This window comes from Uloborus diversus, chromosome 2 (genome assembly GCF_026930045.1).
Source record: "Uloborus diversus isolate 005 chromosome 2, Udiv.v.3.1, whole genome shotgun sequence".
Taxonomy (NCBI): Eukaryota; Metazoa; Arthropoda; class Arachnida; order Araneae; family Uloboridae; genus Uloborus; species Uloborus diversus.
Genome location: NC_072732.1, coordinates 43919 through 65715, shown reverse-complemented (window position 1 = coordinate 65715; position 21797 = coordinate 43919). Strand labels below are relative to the sequence as shown.

The 21797-nt window shown below is 33.9% G+C and overlaps 1 protein-coding gene across 1 annotated transcript in view; it reads left to right on the top strand.

Annotated features, from left to right (window-relative positions):
• LOC129216869 (uncharacterized) overlaps positions 1–21797 on the top strand; it is an 85822-nt gene that overhangs the window by 35290 nt on the left and 28735 nt on the right. The window contains exons 2-6 of the mRNA XM_054851084.1: positions 4718–4926; positions 9042–9252; positions 12608–12740; positions 18281–18308; positions 21049–21230. Coding sequence (XP_054707059.1) covers positions 4718–4926; positions 9042–9252; positions 12608–12740; positions 18281–18308; positions 21049–21230 — 763 coding nt within the window. The remainder of the gene's footprint in view (positions 1–4717; positions 4927–9041; positions 9253–12607; positions 12741–18280; positions 18309–21048; positions 21231–21797) is intronic.

Below are 21797 nucleotides of genomic sequence, written 5' to 3'. Positions count from 1 at the left end.
AGCTTCTATTTTATTTGAAATAGTTTAAAATTTGTCAAATCAACCACAAAAATAGGATTTCAACACCTACCATCTAGATTTTGATGAAACTTAGTATACTTCCTTATTTTGTGGTTAAAAGCAACCCCTTAGTTTCTTTTGTTTCAATCTCAATGTATTTTAATTTTATAGACTTTTGAAATTTTTCGAGTTTGCATTTTTTTGTCATTTTCAAAGACACTAACTGAGCTGTTGTTAATGGGGGAAAAATGTTTCTCAGCAACTAATAATATATACCTTCTTGAAAATTTTCATAAAAATGTTAAGAATTTGAATATTTTTAAAAAAAATATTATGATAAACTTAGTTTATACAAAGAATTTTTTAAAAATCAGAAAGTTAAACATTTTGATTTTTTTTTTTTTTTTGTCAAAAAAACCATTGTTGAAATTATAAATTTTTAACATCAGGGTCAGTTTTAAAAACCATGATTTAAAGAAAAAATGATCATTAGTATGTGCTTTAACTTTTCCTATGAAAAAAGTTATGGGTCTTTTAGGGATTCTGTCCCCTCCCCCCTAGAAACAACGAAAGCATCATAGAGATAAGTTTTTCCATGTCTTTGAAACAAGAGTTCCCAGCAATTATTTAAAAAATTTAAATATAAAGTGTGTTAAATATTGAACTCAAACATATAAATTTAATATTCAAGCTATTTTTTTATTTGAAATAGTTAAAAATTATTACAATTATTATATTAAATATAGATATTCTGAAAATAAGATATCATGTTGTCTCAAAAGTTGCAGACAACAATATCTGCATATGGATTACTGCATTTTAGTCCAGACAAGTTAAAACAAAAGTAAAGTCTTAACACCAATTCATAATTATGCAGTTACTAGTACTTTCAGTATCCCCCCCCCCCCCCCAAAAAAAAAAAAATTACGTTTGAGAAAAATTGCTATCGTGGAACTGCTTTTCCATTATAGTTTTACTGCTGAACAATGACAAATTCATCCTTTTAATTTCTTGAAATTACATTTAACACCCCTTAAAAATTAATGGCCTGATTGTTTAGTAATAATATGACTAAATAAAGTAAATTACCTCCCCCCCCCAAAGCAAATGAAGAAATAAATTAGTATTTATGCACCTCTCGTATTCAATGGATTTTTATATTTTTTAATGACGATTGGAAAACAAATTATTATTTGCATGTAATTTTTTTTTGTCCAGATTCCCCTCCCCAGCTTAATGACATAACTCGCAATTTTTCCTCAACTTATTGGGGTTCCAAAATTTTGTATCACTTATGCTTATTAATGCTTAACATTCACATTATGAAAATTAATTCCAGTAAATGAATTTTCTATTATTTTTGTTTTCTTTCTTTTTAAAAACAATAATAGATTTGAATATCTTGTCAGGAATAAATACATAATTGTTGAAAAGAGATAAAAGCTTCTTGTTAGTCAGGTCTGCTAAAAACACAAGTACTGCTCACACTTGTTTAGAAAACAAGTAATGGTGCCTTCTTTCTCTACACGCCTTCAATGTAGTACATTTTATCCTACACTATCAGAATTGCACTAACAGCACAGAGTGGTTGCTGACTCCCCTGGATAAGAGATAGAATTCTCTAAAAGAGCTTTTCTAAAGTTTTGAGAAAAGGTCAATATGAAAGAATGAATTGAACTAGAATAGCAATTGGATGTTGACCTATAGGGGTTCTAGCAAAATGTGTGTCAAGTTAGAAAGGTTTTCGGCCATTGAAGTTAGCATTGGGCAGACCCTAAGAAAAATAAATGTATAGTTACCTGGATTATCAGTGTCCAGTTACTGAAGTTTCACTGTTTTTAAACTGGAATTATACATAATGTTTATAAATCATTTGTGAAAATAAAAAGTGGCTTAAAAGAACATACTGCCCTTGATAAAACTAATGCAGCAGTTGAAAGAGGGATCAAGAAAAAGAAAGTGTATTTTAAATAAAAAGTAGTTACCAATCTCACAGTCATAATATAAACAACTAATTATAAACGTAAACCATACAGCTTGCTGATCAGCTGTCATCTAATACCAGCTGTTCCTTTTTGGGGGCTAGTAAAGCAACCAAAGTTAGGGAGGTCCCAGGCAAATATATTAAAAAAAAAAAAAAAAACATCTAAAAAAATTACTAGTGAAGTGTAAAATAAAAATACCTGTCATTTGTACAAATGCCAGGTTATTAGGATCTATTTATGATCATAGAAACACTCAAGATAACAAAACACACTTTTAGGGTCAAATGAGATTGTTGCAAAACCTTAATTATAAACATTTTGGGCAATGGTAACCCATTTTAAACTCATACCCAACAAATTGCTATGTTAAACCAAATCCAAGTTTCAGTTTGATATTGCATTCGATTAATGAATCAAGTTAAAAGCTCTGAGCTGGTATTTATAGGATTTTTAATACTTTGTATAAACTGCTTAATTATAAATTAGAATTAGATAAAAAGTTTTAATTTCTATGTTGCCCTAAGTTTAACAATAATTTTTAGCATGCATAAATTGTTGTAGGAAAATTTCGAATTTTGCGATATCTTATTTTTATTGGTTATTATTAATTAATTTAATTATTTACAATTCAAAAAAATCTTGAGTATTTAAATGTTTACATTTAAATTCAAACACCAATGTGTTTCAATATTTAAATTTTCTTTAATGCAATTATTAACTTAGCTTGTAATATTGTGATCAACTTTTTTTTCATTAATCAAAATAAGGGGCAGGGGGACAGAATCCCTCAAAGTCCCCTAAAGATTTTCATTTTATATGTTAGCACACATGTTAATGATCATTAAAAAAAATATATAAATTATTTTAATTTAGACCCTCATGCCAAAATTTTAAAATTTTGACTACCATTTTTTTATTGAAAAAATTTAAAATTTTTCAGTTTGTTAATTTTTTTTAATTGCTGAATATAAATTTAGATTTTTGACATATTTTTTTCTGAAATACTTGAAATCTTGATATTTAATATAAAAATTTTCCAAATTTTTTTATCTTTAGTTATTGAGAAATAATTTTTTTTGCAAACAGCTGCTGTTCATTCTCAGAGAACTGTAAATGACAACTAATGCAAAATCGCAAAACTTGGAAGGGCCAAAAAATAAAAACTATTTTTAATAGAGAAGAAATACTTTAGGAGGTTACTTAGGACTATGAAAAGTAGAAGTATACAAAGTTTCATTGGAATCTGAGATGGTGGGTGTTGGGGTGTGGTTGAACTGACATGGAATGACCCAGCAGCTGTTTAAGCGTCTTTTTCTCAGGTGCCGGTTTCTCGTTTTGTGTGGGTGATATTTCAGAAAGTTTCTTATATATTTCCGTAAAAATTTTAATGCATGTATTGTCTGATTTAATTCTATAATCTGAACCTAAATTTATTATTTTTTTAAATTGTTTTTTTATTGTTTTGAAATTTTATAAGTTAATATAAAAATTTAAAAGATTTTGGGCATTTTTTAAAAATGTTAACTTTCATTTTTAGTTAAAAATTAGGTTCAGATCATAAAAATAAACCAGACAAACATGCAGGAAAAGTTATACGGAAATATATAAGAAACTTTTTGAGGTATCATGTGCACAAAACAAGAAACCGGCACCTGAGAAAAAGAGGATTAACAAGTTGCTGTTAACATAAATCTGTATGGGGAAAGGTTAAGCGTTTTTACGATAACTTGAAAAGTTTTTTGCATATGGTAATAAATAAGGTATCAAATTGTTCAGAATTAAACTATGCATGAGATATATTTTTTCCAATAAAGTCGAAAATTCTGAAGGTTAAAGGTCCTTAGACCCCTTAATGCAGGGGTCGAAATGGTTCTATATATCCTATATTTCCTAAATTTTCAAAAAAAAGTATAAAAATTGTCCTATATTTCCTATATTCCTGTTTTTTATCCAATTTATTTCTTTAATAACAGTAAATAAACTACCTGACTTCGGATTTTTCGTCGAAAGTACCTGTGCAAACGAATTTCAAATTAAAAATCGCTACTCACTAAATCCTACAACAGGCATGTTCTCTCATTGGCTACAGCAATATGTCGTCACTGTAGTGGGTGGAGTTTCGAGAACGAATTCTGAGTTTGGTTTTAGAATTTTGCGTTTGGCAACAGCAGTTTGTTTTGTTTTCCAGCGTGTGTTTTTTGTGTTTTCGTGGGTATATTTTTTGTGTTCAGTCCTTTTTCTGATCGGAATGTTCTAATAGTCTTTTTGCAATCTTTTCTTTTTGTGGAATTTTATAGAACAAAATGTCTGCTACAAAGCATTGGTTATTTCCTGTTAGTTCTCAACACAAAGACGATTTTTATTTATTTGTATAAGCTATGTTTGTGACACTTCTATCCCTGCAAAAATTGTGAGTTGCTGTGTTAATCATGAATAAATTTAACTTTTTTTTTTTGTCTACAAAGTACACTTTTTCAAAAATTATTCTTTCAACTACAGGAAAGTCATTTCAGGTGTAAGCTATAATTTTGTTTGAGGGTTTTGTTTTTAAACAAAATCATTGATAAGAATAAATAAATAATATGTATGTATTATTTCTTTTTTCATAGCGAAACTATTCATATAAATATTTGTCCTATATTTTTTGTGGAAAATGTCCTATATGTGACAAGTCGATCACTTCTACCCCTGCTTAATGAAGAATCACTGTGTGTTTCTTGTCCCCCTTTCAGGCCCTGAGACTGAAGGAGGAGTTTGAGAAGAAGAACAACGACCTCTTGGAGAGCGTGGGGGAGTTGACGGCCAAACTGGGGGAGGCCTCTCAGAAGCTGGAGGAGTGCCAGAGAGGACTCTCGGAATCAGAGGCGCAGAAGAAGCTGGCGCTCAAGAAGTACTCGAAGCTCAAGGAGTACACGCTCAAGGTGGAGGGCAAGCTGGAAGAGTGAGTTCATGAGACCCATTTCTAATATTTCTAGAGATGTAAAAATTGGATTAAATGGAATTTTTTTTTTTATGAATAAAAATAGGGTTTCTTAATACAGTAGAAGACCGTTATAACGCCGACCTACATAACGCAATTCTCTATAAAACGCACTACTTTTCAGAAGTAAACAATAGGTTTTGAAGTTCAAAAAATCCCTCTGTTTTGCCTTGCAAACATAAAAATGGTTGGGCAAATTAAATCTTGAAAGTTTTTCATCTTTCCATCTTATTTCAAAGCTTTTAAATTGAAAATGAGTACTCACAGTAAACAGAAAATACCAGATGGCTCTTGCAGGGCTCCCAAATGGTCCGCTTTTCCCACCAAAGTCCGTTTTTTAAGGTTAAGTCCGCTTTAGACCGCTTTTTAACATTTTGGTCCGATCAGTCCGCTTTTACAATGTTTTCACTTAAAAATCAGATTTTAAAAGTTTCCATTGTGTTCAAAGATACTGTACACCTAAACACGCGGCCGCGGCTTCGTAACATGACTTTCCCGTATTATTTCGCTTCAAATTGACATCATTACTCCTTCAAACCGCTGCAGCATGGAAATCCATAAAAAAGAGAGGTTTGGGGGGAGGAGTTATGACGTCGAATCGCGGAGCAGGATGCTACCAATATTTCTCGGAATTTCAGCCTTGCGAATGAACTTTCCGATCTCGGATCTCGATAACTCGAATATTCATCTCAAAGTTTTCATTGGATCCCAAGCTCTTCAGACTGTTGTGTCGTGCATTGACTGTAATAGTAACGCAGCTAATTAACCACCTCTTTTGCAAGTAAATTCAGAAGTAATCTCGTGGCGCATGCGCCATTTTTTTTTTACAGGCGCATATGTTCGTAAATTTTACGCCCTTGAAAAACCTTGAAAAGTTCATGAAAAATATAAAGTTTTTCCAAGTGCTTGAAAAAGTATGAAAAGTTTCTTTATTTGCTTGATTCTTTCAAAAATAATTACAAGCAATCTAAAGCATACTTTAGATTGCTTGTAATTCTTTTAAAAATATTTCATCAGTGCAATTTTCTGAACATAGGTTCGATATGCAGCATTGCAAAAAATTGCTTTCGTGTTTGAAGTTTCAATATTTTTGCATCGTGTAAATATTTTGATTTTTACAATCGGAAGTTATTTTGACATGTGCTACCTTAGATTAGCTTATTTTTCGTTTAATTTCAATAATCAACGAAGGAATTAGTTTGGAAACCATGACAACATTGAACTTACTCAAACTTTGCGGAAAACTGCTTCTCGCGTTTTGAAATTTCAATCCTTTTGCATCTTGTAAATATTTTGATTTTTTTAACAGTAGGAAGTTATTTTGACATATACTACTTTAGATTAGTTTATTTTTCGCTTTAGATTAGCTTATTTTTTGTTTAATTTTGATAATTAACGAAGGAATTATTTTGGAAATCATGGCAACATTGAACTTAATTGGACTTCGCGGAAAATGGGATTTAGTGTTTGAAATTTCAATCTTTTTGCATCATGAAAATATTAAAATATTTTGCCCAATCGAATGTTATTTTCCCAAATGCTACCTAAGATTAGCATGTTTTGTGTTTAATTTAGTAGAAAATAAATTTATTTTATGGAAATTATGCCAAAATGGAACTTGGTTCGTGAAAATTTGCTTATCTGAACTTTCAATCGTTTTGCATCTAATAAATATTTTTATGTTTTTGGCAATTTGAAGTTGTTTTGACATGCTGCATTAGATTAACTCGTTTTAATTTTTATTTAAATAACTAAAAAATTAAATTTTTTTTTAAGTTCAAATTTTTAGTTTTGCAACCTTAACTTGCAAACCTACGTTTAATTATTATTAGCTTATTTTCGGTTATTACTGTTTCTTATGGGGGGGGGGGATATTAAATGTAAACAATTGAGTGCATAACATTTTAACTTAGTTTTTGTATTTAAAACAAAGTTGAAATATAAAATTCTATAAAAGTGAATTTTTGTACATTTTTTTCATTGTCATGATGCCTGCTAAAGAGGGGAATCAGTCCTCCCCTCCACCTGCATAAAAGTTCAAAGCACTCATGATCTTGCAATCATGCAGTTTTTTTTAAATCTAAGTTGATCTGCTTCTCTTTGTGATTAAGCATTTCAGACATGTTTAGGAAAACTTTCAATACAGTAAATCTTTTATTAAAGTGTCTCTTGTAGAAAAGCAGTTTGTTTTCGTATACTTTTTATATTAATTTCTTTTATTTATATGTTAGCATTAAATGAAATCTGCATGTACTATTTATAGTGCGAATTTAGGGTAGTACCTTGAAAAACATTTTTTTACACTTGAAAAGTGCTTAAATTTTTTTTCTCCCTAAAGGGTATGAACTGTGTGATAAAGAGATTAAATTTAAAATTCAAATATAAAATAATTTTGTTGTAAACTCAGTTGTAGCTTTGTTGAAAATAAAAACAATATTTTTTAGGTTTCAGTGTGAGTCATGAGGAAGTGCAAATTTCTCAGCAAATAGTTAGATGAAACTGATGAAGATGGGAACAAAATTGAAACTGGGGAAAACAACAAGAGAATAAAGTTTTTTTTTTTTTTTTTTGGTTGGTGTATGATAACGTTATATTAAGAAGCATTAAAAGACAGAAAAACATAAAAATAATATTAAACTAAATAAAGATGAAGTGCAACTTCACATCCTTCAGTGAGATGTCAAAATGTATCATTATGCCTATTTAGTTCTAAAGAGGCTGCCTTAAGTGCTGAACTAAGTGCCCCCCTCCCTATGTTTTGCACTTTTATCAATGGATAAAAAAAAAGTTTCACTGGTGATAAAAGAATTGTATCTCTCATTATTATAGTAAATTAACGAAATATCTTCACAAATTTAGCAGCTGGCAACTAATTTGCCTTTTGGTGCTTCATGGGTTTAACTATGAGTGGTCTTCCCAAGGTCCTCTTTTTGATCCTAACTGGTCCTCTTTAGTCCCCTTTTTGATTGAAAATGGTCCTCTTTTACCCTTTTCTGAAGCTAAAATGTGTTGGGAGCCCTGCTCTTGAAAATGCAGCTGTTATGCAAACCATGAAGCTAGCCATAGTACAGGATATTTCACTTTCTTGTAATAAAGAAACATATTTATTTGTGAATGACTCATTGTATAATTAGTGGTTTAATAATCACTACAGATAAAACTCATTCTGAAGTGCTAATATAGTATAGATATATTGTGAATATTAGTTTCGAAATTTGTGAAATGATCTATATAACGCAATAACCTGTATAACGCAAACGCTCTGGTCCCAAGGTGTGCGTAATAACAGTCTTCTACTGTAACTCTGTTTCTTGGAACATATAAAAGGTTAAGCATTAAAAAATATATGCAATCCACACATCTTCTTTTTCTCCTTGACAAAAATACACATAAAAGTAAGTTTAAATAGAAAAAAAACCTTTTTGTTTTATGACTGAGAATTTTCTTGGTCAAACACCAGAAATAAGTCAAGTCGTCGTTCAACCAATAGTATTGGGTAATATGTGTCTAATCATAACAATTATATTTTCCGGTTTAGATTGTCTTTGAAACTTGAAATAATAATTTTAATTTTTGACTTTCAAACATGATTGATATTGTTTGAAAGAAAAATAAGTATGATTTCCCTTCCTTACAATGTAACTTTACTGTCTGAAAATGAAAGCTATTGAGTTTTGACTTTTTCTTATCCAGTCTAAGTCAAAATGAATCAAAAGTAAATTGTTTTTTCTTTTCCTTTCCAAACAAAAACCCCAAACCAAAACTGTGTAATGGTTTCTAAAGCTGAATCAGAACTTAAACTGGAGTTCCAGTTTATTCATACGGCCGTGCTAAGCACATTAGTAAAACTAATCATAACTACACTTTTGAACAAAACTGAGTTATTATAACCATGTTTTTTTCGTTTTTCATGTGCTAATTAATTACAAGTAAAGATTTGAAAATATAATGCTTTTAGTTTAAATGGTTTGTTGTGTGTCGGTTGAAAAAATGTACAAGTACACCCACGTCATGCAGTGTGAGGTTTTTAACGTTTATATGTCGGCACCTAATCAACGTGTGCTTTTATTTTCCAGCCTGCAGCTGTGCAAATCGGAGCTGAAGTCGAGGCAGGAAGAGCTGATGGAGTATCGAGCCAGGGTGAAAGAACTGCAGGCATCCATCGCCCTGTACAGGGACTCTCGAGACAAATTCGAGACCCGGGCAGATCTCATCGAGGAACGGAACGAAGAGCTCGAGAAGATGAATACAAACTTGCAGCTGGAGCTGGAGACCGAAAAATGCAAGGTGAGATCGTGTCAGGATTTGTTTCTGCCGGGGCCATAGACTAATAATAAGACAGGGTTTAAGCTGAGTTCAAAAGTTCTTTAGCAAAAAAGCTAAAATGGGGAAAAAAGCTTTAGCAAAATGCTAAAATCTTTTGGGGAATGAATATGTTTGCATTTCTTCTTAGATGCCTGAAGTGTTTCATTTGCAGTTGATAATTGAGTTTCAAATTTAACCTAACGTTTTTCAACAAATGTAGCACTTACTATAAATTTTTAAAGTTTGAAATAATAATAGTAAAGAATGATACTTACCATCGAAAGAACACAATGTTGATTCTTAAAGTGGCCCAAGTCCTCTTCCCACAATAAAACATTTATCGGTGGGACATAATCCCCATTAAGACTAAGTATTGTTAAACTTCATAAAAATTGAAAAATCTTAGCTCCCTTTCTTTCCACCTCTTTCCTTGTTTTTTTTTTTTGTGTGTGTCTGACACTCAGCAAAATGTTTGAGCAGAAAAGCGAAAATGCCTTGCTTCATTTTCGCAATTGGGAAAGTCTTTTTGCATTTTGCGAAAAATGCGACCATGGCGGAAACCCTGCAGACCGAGCTATGGCAACCCTTTGCTGCTCATGAACCAAACCATGTGACTAGTGGATATCCCAGCAACGGCGGGCGTTGATCGTAGCAGACGATCAACGCCCGCGAGAAGTAAAATAAATAGAATGGATGGAACACGGAATATTTATGGAGTCCGATTTGTAAATTTGTTATTCTAGGTTGTAAATATTTTGTTAATAGAGTGAGTTTTTCGTTTAGATAGCATTGTGCATTTTTTTTAGTCAATTTCAGTAAATCTCTAAGCAATTAAAGATGCGAGCGCCTAAAAAGAATCGGCAAACGGCAAGATTTTTACCTGCAATTTCAATTTGAGATACCGATTAGTACATTTTTGCGTTAACGCAAAACGTTTACGACTTTACGTTCACGCCGACGCTGACAGCTTCAAATGAAATAAAAGTTACCGAAAACTGATCAAAAACTATTACTAATGTCAAAATAATGCATAACTAAAAGAAAAACAGTTCAATCTCTGCACCTGGAAAAAATTATAATGAAAACACATTACATCTTAAAATACATGTCGAGTGCCAAACTAGAGATAATCCTGCCATCTAGCAACCATGCTGCCAAAGTGTTTGCCAAGCCTCCCACCGGTCACATGATGTATCCATGAACCCATTTTTTCATCAGCAAGTCTGGGAAAGCTCGGTCTACTCTTATTATTAGTCTATGGCCGGGGCAGTTAAACCGACATGGCCAAACTTTTTTGCTATATTTGTGGCAGAAACTAAAAATAATTACTAATATACTATAGATATTGCATTGAGCCTCCTATTTCAATTGATATACAGTTGGATTCGGACTCACGCGAGGGATGCATTCCGAGACTCCTGGCGTAAGTTGAAATTTCGTCGAAATTGGCAAAGTGTTGTGTATATGATTTTTTTATTAACATGCCCAATCATTTTAAACGATTTAACATCTTTTAAACTGTTTTTACCATTTTTTAACTATATATTACAGTTTCTTACATAGAGAGCTAAATTTTTACTGTATTTTTAAAGTTTTATTTTTCAACACAAAATACTGTTACGATTCACAAAATCAATGATCAATGGGACATAAAAATAAAGCAGTACGGTATGTACAGTAGGTAGTAATAAAGCACTACACTGCTAGAGTACTATACAGTAGATACAATAAATTACATTTATAACTTAAATGACTATTGATCCTGCACAATCTGATTGCCATTCTAATATATTTTTAAACTAGTGATACCCGCATGGCTTTGCCCGTAATAGAAAAATGAAAAGGTTTTTTGGTTCGCCTGTATATTTACAAATAATGTGTGGTGAATTTTCTCGCCAGTTGGCTTGTGCCCATGTTACGGTTCCACGTTATGATAATTTCGTAATTTACTCGTCCATCTTATGATATTTTTTTTCTTAAAATTGGAATAGAAAAAGAACCACATCGAATTTTTGAAAAATCGCTTCGAGGTGCACTACCCCATGCTACATACTAACTTTGTGCCAAATTTCATGAAAATCGGCTGAACGGTCTAGGCACTATGCGCGTCACAGACATCCTACAGACATCCAGACATCCTCCGGACAGAGAGACTTTCAGCTTTATTATTAGTAAAGATACAGTAGCTTCGCATTTACTTTTATATCATTTACATCTATGGTAACACCCCTCTGGGACCCCTGTACTTATACCGATTGCCTTCTCTTGACTTTTAATAATACGTATGAAAGATCCCCCCCCCCCCCCAATACCTAATTTTCGTGTTACCTTCAATCCACTTTTTAGCTGTTCAAGTGTATCAAGAATCTTTACCTCGTTTTTAAATTGTCGCAAACTTTCTCTTTTTGTTTTTATCTTCAAACTTTACATGAAACAGTGAATAATAACGCCTTTTCTAAAATGCAGAAAAAGTCGGTTCTTCGTAAAAGACACTGCAATATGTAGTTAATAAATGGTTTGAAACAATATGAGGGGTGTGTGCAAACGTCTGAAACAATTAGGTATGCTTATAAAAAATTATTAAACATACCTTGTTCCACAACGCGAAATTCCGACTTACGTGAGGTGTCTTGGAACGCATCCCTCGCGTAAGTCGGGATTCGACTGTATAGCCATTTCGCTTAAGTCGGATCACGTTGTATTGAAAGTCGACTGTATATATTCAGCGTTAGAAATTACTTCTGGTCCCCAGGCCAGTGAAACTTGCCTCGGACCACCATAAAAAAGAATCGTTGGTCTGTGGGACCTCCAACCGCTGGCTATTTCTGATCACAGTTGGCTAGAAAAAATTCAAAAGCATTAGTCTAGCCGATATTTGGCTATTTATTGACACTAAAAGTTGACACTAAACACACAGTTGACACTAAAAGACAAATTTTGAAGCAAATTTATTGAAACTTTGTAATGATTCATTCAACCTTTTCCCCAATCATTATCATTCTGCCTGTTTATAAAAAAAATAGTCGACATTTAAGCATCATTCACTGTAGTTTTACTTAATTTAAACTTATATGATGAAAACAGGTAAGAATTATTCATTTTTTTAGGTGTACACTGATATTTTTTCAATCAGGTAGTGGCATTCACAAAGAAGTTTTGCTAATGCTCATTTCCAAAAAAAAATGTCAAGTTTGATATTAAATAGTACTATCCTCTTCATGTAACAAGGTCATGAAAATTTTCATGAAGTCATGAAAAAGTCATGGAATTTTTTCATCCAAATAGAGTATGAACCCTGACTGTAGCTGTAAGTGAAATGTGTTTTGATTATTTTCAGTGCAAAGAGTTGGCGTCGAGACTGGAAGAACTGAAATTGAGACAGGAGTGGTCCTACCAGAGCGACTACAGAGACCAGGGGCGACCACCCAAGAGAGAGAAATTATGCGTTGAAGTGGAGCGTAATGGAAACGGTAAGGTCACCCCATTCCGTTTCTTCGTAGGTGGAATATTTAGAGGATTACAGTCGAACCTTGATATCTCGAAACCCTTGAAGTCACGCAAAAACAAATTTCCCCCACATTTTCTATAAAAACCCCAATGTATTTTCCATAGTTATCTCGAAATATATTTTTCAAAACCCTTGATTTGTCATACCTGCCAACCCTTCCGGATTTCCCGGAAGTTTTACGGATTTTTATGTCCTTTTCCGTTTTTCCGGTTATGGGCAAAATCTTCCGGATTTTTCACGTTTTGTAGGAAAAATAATTATCTCGCCAATGTTGGCGCTAACGATACTTTTGTGGAACGCGGCACCGCGTTTTAGGCCAAGTAGCCGAGAAAGGTTGCCGTAAGAGAATGGTACGAGAAGAAGCCAGGCAAGATTATGACGTCACTGAGTGATACAGCACATGACTTCATCGGGATCCAATCAAAGCGAGCGTCGCAGTGTGCAACTAGGGGCACAATTTCGGCGCCAATTATCTTCTCGTTCTCTCAGTTCGAGCTGTTTTTGCTTCGTTCTTTTTTTAAGATGAGTAACAAATGTTATTTCCAAACTTTTAAAGAATAAAAGTAATATTTACTAAACGAAAGTAATTTAAATTGATATGAAATTCATAACTAATATATTGTTAAATGTAAAGAGGGTAGGTGTCCCGTTTGATTTTATTTTGCGTTAAAATCTTGTGGATAAAAATAAAAAAATCTTCCGGGTTTTTTTTCTCGGAGGTTGGCAGGTATGATATGTCGAAATTTTTGCACTAAAGCAAGTTTCAGTTGTCGTTTTTCTTGGGCAATTTTTGTAGTAAAACCAGTTCCAGGGACCAGTTTTCATCTCTCTTCTTCTAAACTTTAAACGGGATTGAAGCAAGATAATAGAGAAGTGTTGGTATGAAAGGGGTGCTGTGTTTTCCCCAGAGCTTAGAATCTTTGTGCATTTCTCTCGATTATGTTGTCCACTTTGAGGAAAGGGGTTCGATTTTTCTCCAGTCAGATTTCGCTTGAAAACGGAAAATGCGTTCCTCATTTTCATCATTCTGCTTTTTTTAACTCCTACAAAATGGCTGCTGAAAACTTTTTTGAATGTGGGGAGCTACTAGTTGAAGATAAGGATTTTTAAATTTTTAGGTGAAAAACCAAGTTGAAGTTGTTGTTCATTTCAAAATCTCTTCCTGTGCACTTTCGACAATTCTAAAATTTGAAATCTAGTAAAATATTGAAGACTACTTCATTGATCGTAATTCAAAGTGGTCTCATATTACATATATAAATGCATATAGCGTACGTGTATGTAATTGTGAGAATTTCTAGTGTAATTTTTTCAAAACCTTGATAACTCAAAAACTCGATATCTCGAATTTTTTTCCTGTCCCGAGCGATTTGAGATATCGAGGTTGTACTGTATTTGATTTCCGATCGTGTTCGGAATGGACGAGCAGAGCTATTGCGGACAGTTTACAAAATTGCAGGGATGGTGATTTTTTTTTAAAAAATCAAAAATGTCGGATTTTTTAAGTATATTTATGCATTACAAATTTGCAGTGAATATACAAATTGCATAGCTGCCAACTTGTACGATTTAGGCATACATTGTAAGACTTACGGAAGTTTTGTACGATTGAACGGTCTTATGGCAGATTTGTATGATTTTTAGGTTTTGGGTTTTAATTTTACGAAAAATTGCAAACGGTTGTAGTTTTCTTTTACTCGCAGCACTTTTGAGAGCAGAAAAACTATTGTTTTGAAAAGGTTTTTGATAGATAATTTTTGAAAACTTCAAAGTCGGCAACTTTTCAAAGTTAAGTTCAAAGAAATATAATTTTTTATTCATTTATTTATGTTTAAATTCATGATTTTTATAAAAGCACCGATCATGTCAATGTAAAGACTTTAAAATATTATACTTTAAATTTTAGTACTTTGCTTTATGATGGTCAAAAAAGTAGAAATATAGCCACCTTGTACATTGTAAGATTTTTTAAGCTGGCATGTTGGCAGCTATGAGATTGATTAGATTACATCCCTTTAGCATGCTTTTGGACAGTTTAAGACGGTTTCAGACGCTTTTGGAAAGTTTTGGTGGGTAAACACCACCTGTCCTGTCTCGAACCAGTTTCGGACAGTCCCAATCCCAACCCCCAACTACTCAGGGTTGGCAAGTTTCTGCCAAGGCGGTTAAAACCACTGGTAGAAACCGGTTAAAACCGGCATGGCAAAAACCCTTTTCTGCCACGTTTGCGGCAAAGACTCACAAAATGACAAAAAATTAATTATTGACACACAGTAGAAAATGCATGGAAAAATAATTATAATTTGTTAACTAAAGCACAATATATCAATTGTTACTTTGCGTGTTTGAGAATATTTCATCTGTTGTATATTTTTTCAAACTGGTTCACCATTGGGAAAGTGGTAAAAATTTGACTGGAAAAATAAGTTTCGAGAAATGGGGCCGATTTGTTTTGCAAAGCTGTACAAAATCTAGGTTAATATTAGCAAGTAAAATTCTGACACTTTCTTCTTGAAGCATGTGATAATTTCACTCACAAGCAATTTAGATAAAGCATATAAAGCGAGCAAATTACAATAATTTCCTGTTTTTAGTTCTGTATGTCACTCCTCTTTCCTAAGAACCCATCTGATTTTTGTCCTCTGTTAGATTAATGCAATTATTACGAGCATCTGCAATTGAAAAGGTCCCTTTTTGAACTAAATCAAGAGCACAAGCATAGGATTTTATTTTTTACAATGATGGAATGAAATTTGATATCTCAGTTTATTTAAACAAAAATCATTTAGTAATTACTTTAAAAATTAAGTGAAGTTAAAAGTTATTAAAGACACTTTTAAGTTTTTGCCAGTTTCTGCCGGTTTTTACCGGTTATAATCAGTTTCTGCCACTGGCATGCCAAAAACTAGTTTCTGCCAGCAGAAAGCCAACCCTGGGGCTACTAGTACTATATCTTGCGGCTAGACAGAGGAGAGGTTCACCTACCTTTTGTACTGGTTATCTCCAAATTTTTAATTTCGCTTAAAGGGCTTCAAATAACGTTATCTTCTTTCGAAAATAATGGCAGATTTTTTGCTCTAGTATTAACCGCTGGAGAGCACAGCAAATTTACATTTCTTAGAGCAAATTTCCTGAAGAGTTAAACTTCAAACGCTTTTTGTGTAAAATGTCATTTTTTTCGTATTGTGGCGCTCTTCTTCCAAATGAGCGACATTATTTCTCAAAAGTAGGGTTTTTTTTTTAACTCCCTTTTACAAAAAAGGAAGTATTGTATTCGCGAAAAAAAAATCACTCAAAAATCGACTTTAATTTCCATTTTACTCACCCCCGAATGAATGTTGGATTTTTTTTCGCCTCAACCACACAAAGAACGTATAGACAGGCGAAATATCCATTTTTACGATTCCCGAGTTAATTACAACGAGTTTTCTTATGACGTCTGTATGTGCATATGTATGTTGCTTAACTCAAGAACTGTATATCCTAGATAGTTGAAATTTGGTACATAGACTCCTAGTGGGATCTAGTTGTGCACCTCCTCTTTTGGTTGAATTCGGGTGTTTCTAAAGGGGTCTTTTGCCCCTTTTTGGGGGGAAATCATTGTTAATTTTGATGTAAACTCAAGTGGTGTTATAATTTGGCTGACACTTAGCGCTATAGCGAAAGTCTTTTGGTCGCCAAGTTTTGTCGCAGACTTGGCGACAAATGTGACGATTTTTTTTTTAAAAAATCTGATTTCAATTTGGCCACTGTTGGTGATATTTAGAGAATGAACTATTGAATCACCTATTAAAATTGCCAGTATAAAATTGGAGTTTTTTTTTTTTTTTTTTTTTTGCAACAATGCCATAACTTCATGAATAACCCATCAATTTTCATAAGTGAGGTTATCACTCTTAAGACCTTTTTCAGCACTTTCATAAAAAAGTAAACAGAAAACTCACATTGTGGCTGTTTTTCGAAAAAATCGGGTCTGTTCGGATGTTTAATGTGCATTACTTCTGTTAAATAGATGTGTTCATTAGGGCTATGATCGATAGTGGCGAGTCTGAACATTCAAATCAAATCTAAGTTTACTATCGCATCGTTAAAGAAATCAGACCAAATGAATAAAACAATAACAAGAAATTTGACTTACCGAACTTCTTTATTTAAGGCATGTAAAGCATAGTCCAGTATAGACAATTCAACGAACGGAAGTGCACTCCCTAGATATTTTCTCTCAAATATATATTTCACATGATACTTGAATATGTATAACAAAAAGGAAGGGGGGATGAACAAACGGAGAGTTCCAAAAGGCAGATAGAGTTCGCTTCGAAAAAGTTCATATCACGAAAGCATCACACCATCGAAAAATGGCGCGATGGACGCCGCATGGAGATCTCTTGTTCACAGCGTTGTCTTCACAAACGGAGAGTTCTAAAAAGGAAGATAGAGTTCGTTTCCGAACAAATCTCATTTCACGCTCACGAAAGCATCAAAAATTCGGATGGTATATACTGAAAAAAAATGGCTTGAGAGATGCCGCGCGGAGACTTCTTGATTACAGCGTCGTATGCATATTTTCCCGGAGAGGGAAATTCTCTTGATTATTCTCGGTCTTGGCTATGGAATTCTTTTTAGGACATATTTACAGCTTCATTTTCTTATCAGCTTCACTTCTTCCTTTTTATTGAAAAGATCCAATCCCTCATTCTCCTTCTCTTCGACCATTCGAAAAAACCAGCACTGAACATCTTCCAACGGCAAACGCAGCTACTCCGCAAACGCAGCTACACACAGACTCAGCTACACGCAGACTGGGGCAATAAATCTCCACCACCTTGACCTTCGAGAACCTCGTGCTCAAAAATCATTGGTCAATTTTTTTAGCCATGACAACAGCGAAGAGCTTCTCCTGTTGCCCTCTTAAAGAAAAGTCTCTGAGCAGACAAACAGCCTTGTGCTGACATCTGGTGACTCGAAAGTAAAAGTAACTTTTTTTTTTTTTTACAACTTCAATTTTTAATCTCCCCAGGAGTGAAGCCTTTTAGCTCAGTTGGTTAGAGTGATATGGGAAAACGTAAAGGTCGTGAGTTCGATTCCACCATTAGTTTTGTCAGGTTTTTTCCCATGCATAATTTGATCCAAATTTTCCAAGAATATATAATCTGAAGTTGTTGCTGGGTTAAATTCAAGAAAAAAAAAGGCATTATCATGAATAATATTTCTTGAGTGTTTTTTTTTTTTTTTGGAGGGGATGGGGGCGAGGGTTTAATGCTTCATTTAAATTTGCAAAAGTTATGCATTATTTATTTTCTTTTTAACTGCCATCAACAAAAATCACACAAGCAGCAGACATTCTTACTCTTTTCCGAAAAGGTGACCTTAAAAAATTGGATTTTTTTAACAACCGCTTTCAGGTTCAAATGCTTTGCACAGTAATCTACAATTATTACCTTTATCATGTACGTGTGTGTTGGTATGTGTTTATTAACTTTCTTTTATTTCAATTTTTAGATGAAGGTGCTCCTGGCTCGTACTTTAAGTAAGTGGCTGTATAACTTAACTGAAGTAATTTTAGTGTATGTAACGGTGTGTATTTTGGAGTTAAAAAACTTGCAAAATGTATTTGCTGATGAGGGTACTCTGAAAATAAAAAAAAAATAGAGAGTTTACTTAAAAGAATTAAAAATTTCATTCCAAGGTGTTAAATTGTTGGGTTGTTTATTTAAAAACTATCTTTTAACTGCATTCTGTGATGATCATTAATTATACTTATTCATTTATAAAGTAAATTAAATTTAGTTATTAAGTTTTCAAAACTCTGTTCAAAAGTTTTCATTTAAAAATAGGAAATCTTACTTGCTCATAAAATAGAATATTGAACTTCACATCATATGAGCTGAGACTTTTTTCATAGTATTTTAACTCATTTTTATTATTTTTTTGTCCAAAATGTGCAGACTTAACTTCGATAAAATGCTTTAGCTTACACAAATACAAATGTGACTACCAGCGACCAGCTCTTGGCCCAGCTAGGCTGGTCCTAATCCCCAATGAAGATCAATTGCCCTCTTAAAGCTATCCCCATCGCTATTACATCCTCTTCTGGTAATCTGTTCCAAGCACCCATACCCCTGCTAAAATAACTATTTTCCCTCATTTCCAGATTAGCCCGAGATTCGAACAGCTTAAAACAGTGACTCCTTGTCCTGCTTAAAGTGCAAACATCCAACACATTAACATATTCAGTAAGCTACCAACCATTAGCCAGGGCTAAGGCAGAAATACAAGAAATACACCGCCAACTCGGTCATTTCCAGCCGAGGACTGCAGTTTCGTGCTTATTAGCACTCATCGGCCCGGCATAGGAAAGTGACTGAGCTGGAGATGGAAAATCCTTTTAAGGAAGCCGAGAGTGCCAAACAAACTGGTGGCTAATATAGAATTAGCTCAGACCAGACGAGTGACCGAAGCAATGGTTCGGTTCTACTGAGAATATTGAAGGGGAGGCATGGTATATTCAGTAAGTTACCTAAGTGATCTGAGCTAATTCTATATTAGCTACCAGTTTGTTTGGCACTCTTGGCTTCCTTAAAAGGATTTTCCACCTCCAGCTCAGTCACTTTCCTATGCCGGGCCGATGAGTGCTAATAAGCACGAAACTGCAGTCCTCGGCTGGAAATGACTGAGTTGGCGGTGTATTTCTTGTAACACATTAACATCTTTAGTTTCAATAAATTTAAACAAACCAATCATGTCCCGTATGGCTCTCCTCTTCTCCAGGCTTTACGTATTAAGCCTTTTAAGCAAAGAAGAGACCGAGGGGACTTGATTCAGCGTTTAAATTTATTAAAATGAAAGATGTTACGGGGCTGAAGTTTAGCACCGAAAACAGGACGGGGGGTCATTGTTTTAAGTGGTTCAAATCTCGGGCTAACATGGATGTTAGGAGAAATGATTATTTTAGTAGGGTAGTGGAACCTCGGAACAGTTTACCAGAAGAGGTGGTCATGAGCGAGGGAGTAGATAGTTTTAAGAGGGCCATCGATCTTCACTAAGGATTGTAAATTGACTAGGACCAGTCTAGCTGGGCCCAGAGCCTGTTGCTGGTCGTCACTTTTGTATTTGTAGTATGTTGAAAAATATCAGAACTGTTCAAAATTTAACCAAAAATTGTCAAAAGGTGAGATTTTGGAGTGAGGTGTCTTCACCAAGCTCTTTCTAACAAAAAAGCGATTGTATTTTTCAATATTAATTCAACTACATTTTTCTGACCCTCTTTTTTTTTATCGCAAAGATACAAATAAAGGTTTGTGACCACATTTTTGGGTTGCCACTTTTTCAAACTCACAGCAAACTAAGTGGCAACCCACCCCTCTCCTTTACTGTGAGGAGAGGGTTCAAACTGCATTAATTATATACAGGGTGCTCCGTTTTAAGGTGCAAGACCTTTATTTTCGCAACCGTTAGTCCTAGATAAATACTTCCAATTGCAAAAGTGTTCAAAATCATATGCAGAGTTAAGATATTGAAAGTTTTAAGCAAAAATAAAAATGTCAGAAAATACAAAATTTAACTTTTTATACGGGGCCCAGATCCCCCAAATTATATTTAGGGAAATAATCTCCATTGAAAAATAATTCCAAGACAAAAAGTTTGAAATTAGTACGCCCAATCTTCACCGAGATATGAAACCACTTACAGTACTTTTCACTCGGCGTCAACAACACCTTTTGGGGGGAAATATAGTGATTAACAAGTGTTTAAAATTGTACTTGTGCATGGAGTGGGTGTTCAAATTGTTTGAGGTTTTGTAGTGTATTTTTGCTTATCACGGCATAATATTTACATTTATTTTTGAATAGCAGGTGAAAAATATTAAATACCTTGTTTTTCTTACTTTGACGACCCATCATTCTTCTGAAAAGGGCGATAAGTTCCAATCTCATCTTCTGTATGGTCCCTTTAAACTTCGAATTCGAATATCTCCTTGAGTTTTGGTCGCACAAATGTCAAGTTTTTTGTGTCGGTAATAGTTTTCAATGCATATTTTTTTCTCTAAATGTTAGTTAGGGGACCTAGGGCCCGTATAAAAAGTTAAATTTTGTATTTATTGACTCATATCTATTTTTGCTTCAAACTTTCAACATCTTAACTCTGCATCTGATTTTGAACATTTTTGCAACTGGAAGTATACATCTAGGACTAACGGTTGTGAAAATAGAGGTCTTGCAGGTTGAAACGGAACACCCCGTATTTTCTTTTTATTTCCATCGTTTTAGAGTGAATGCGGTGTTCTGCAACAAAGACAGCGACGCAGTGTTTTATAATAAGAGCAGCGAGACAGTTTCCACCGCTCAAAGCAACGAGGTCGTTCCCCACAGCAAAGGCAACGAGACGATTTTCTCCAACAAAGGCAACGAGAGCGCCATTTCCGGAAATCCTTTCAATATGAGCTTACACAGTGAGTACAGTTTTCTCTATTTCATTCACTAACTTTTTTTTTATTTTTTTTTATCTGGCCTTTTCTGCAATTTTTGTCACATTGAAATGGAAGGACAAGGATCTGCTATCTAAAGGGTGTACCAAAATTGGCGCAAGATTTGAATTTACCGCCGCTTTTGCAGTAATTGGTTGGCAACCCTGAAATATGAACAATTTGACAGCTGAAAGTTTAGGGTTATTAAAAATGGAGCGTTATACGATACAATAACGCGCTTTCATTATTGAACAATTGTTTCAAAAATAATGAAAGTTGAGGCTGGTCGAGCAGTTACTGTTATTGGTATCGCAACATGGTGGTTGTGGGCTTGTTGACATAGACCTTTGAACTCAAAGAACCCCATAAGAAGAAATTTAAATCACACGATCTAGGGTTCCGATTCTGATGACCGAAACGACCAGGAAATGCCTCATGCAGTCATTGAAATGTTTCACTCTCTCTCTAGCTGTATGGTACAATAACACCCCATTTTTACTAACCCTAAACTCTCCACTGTCAAATGGTTCTTTTTTCATGGCTGCCAACCAT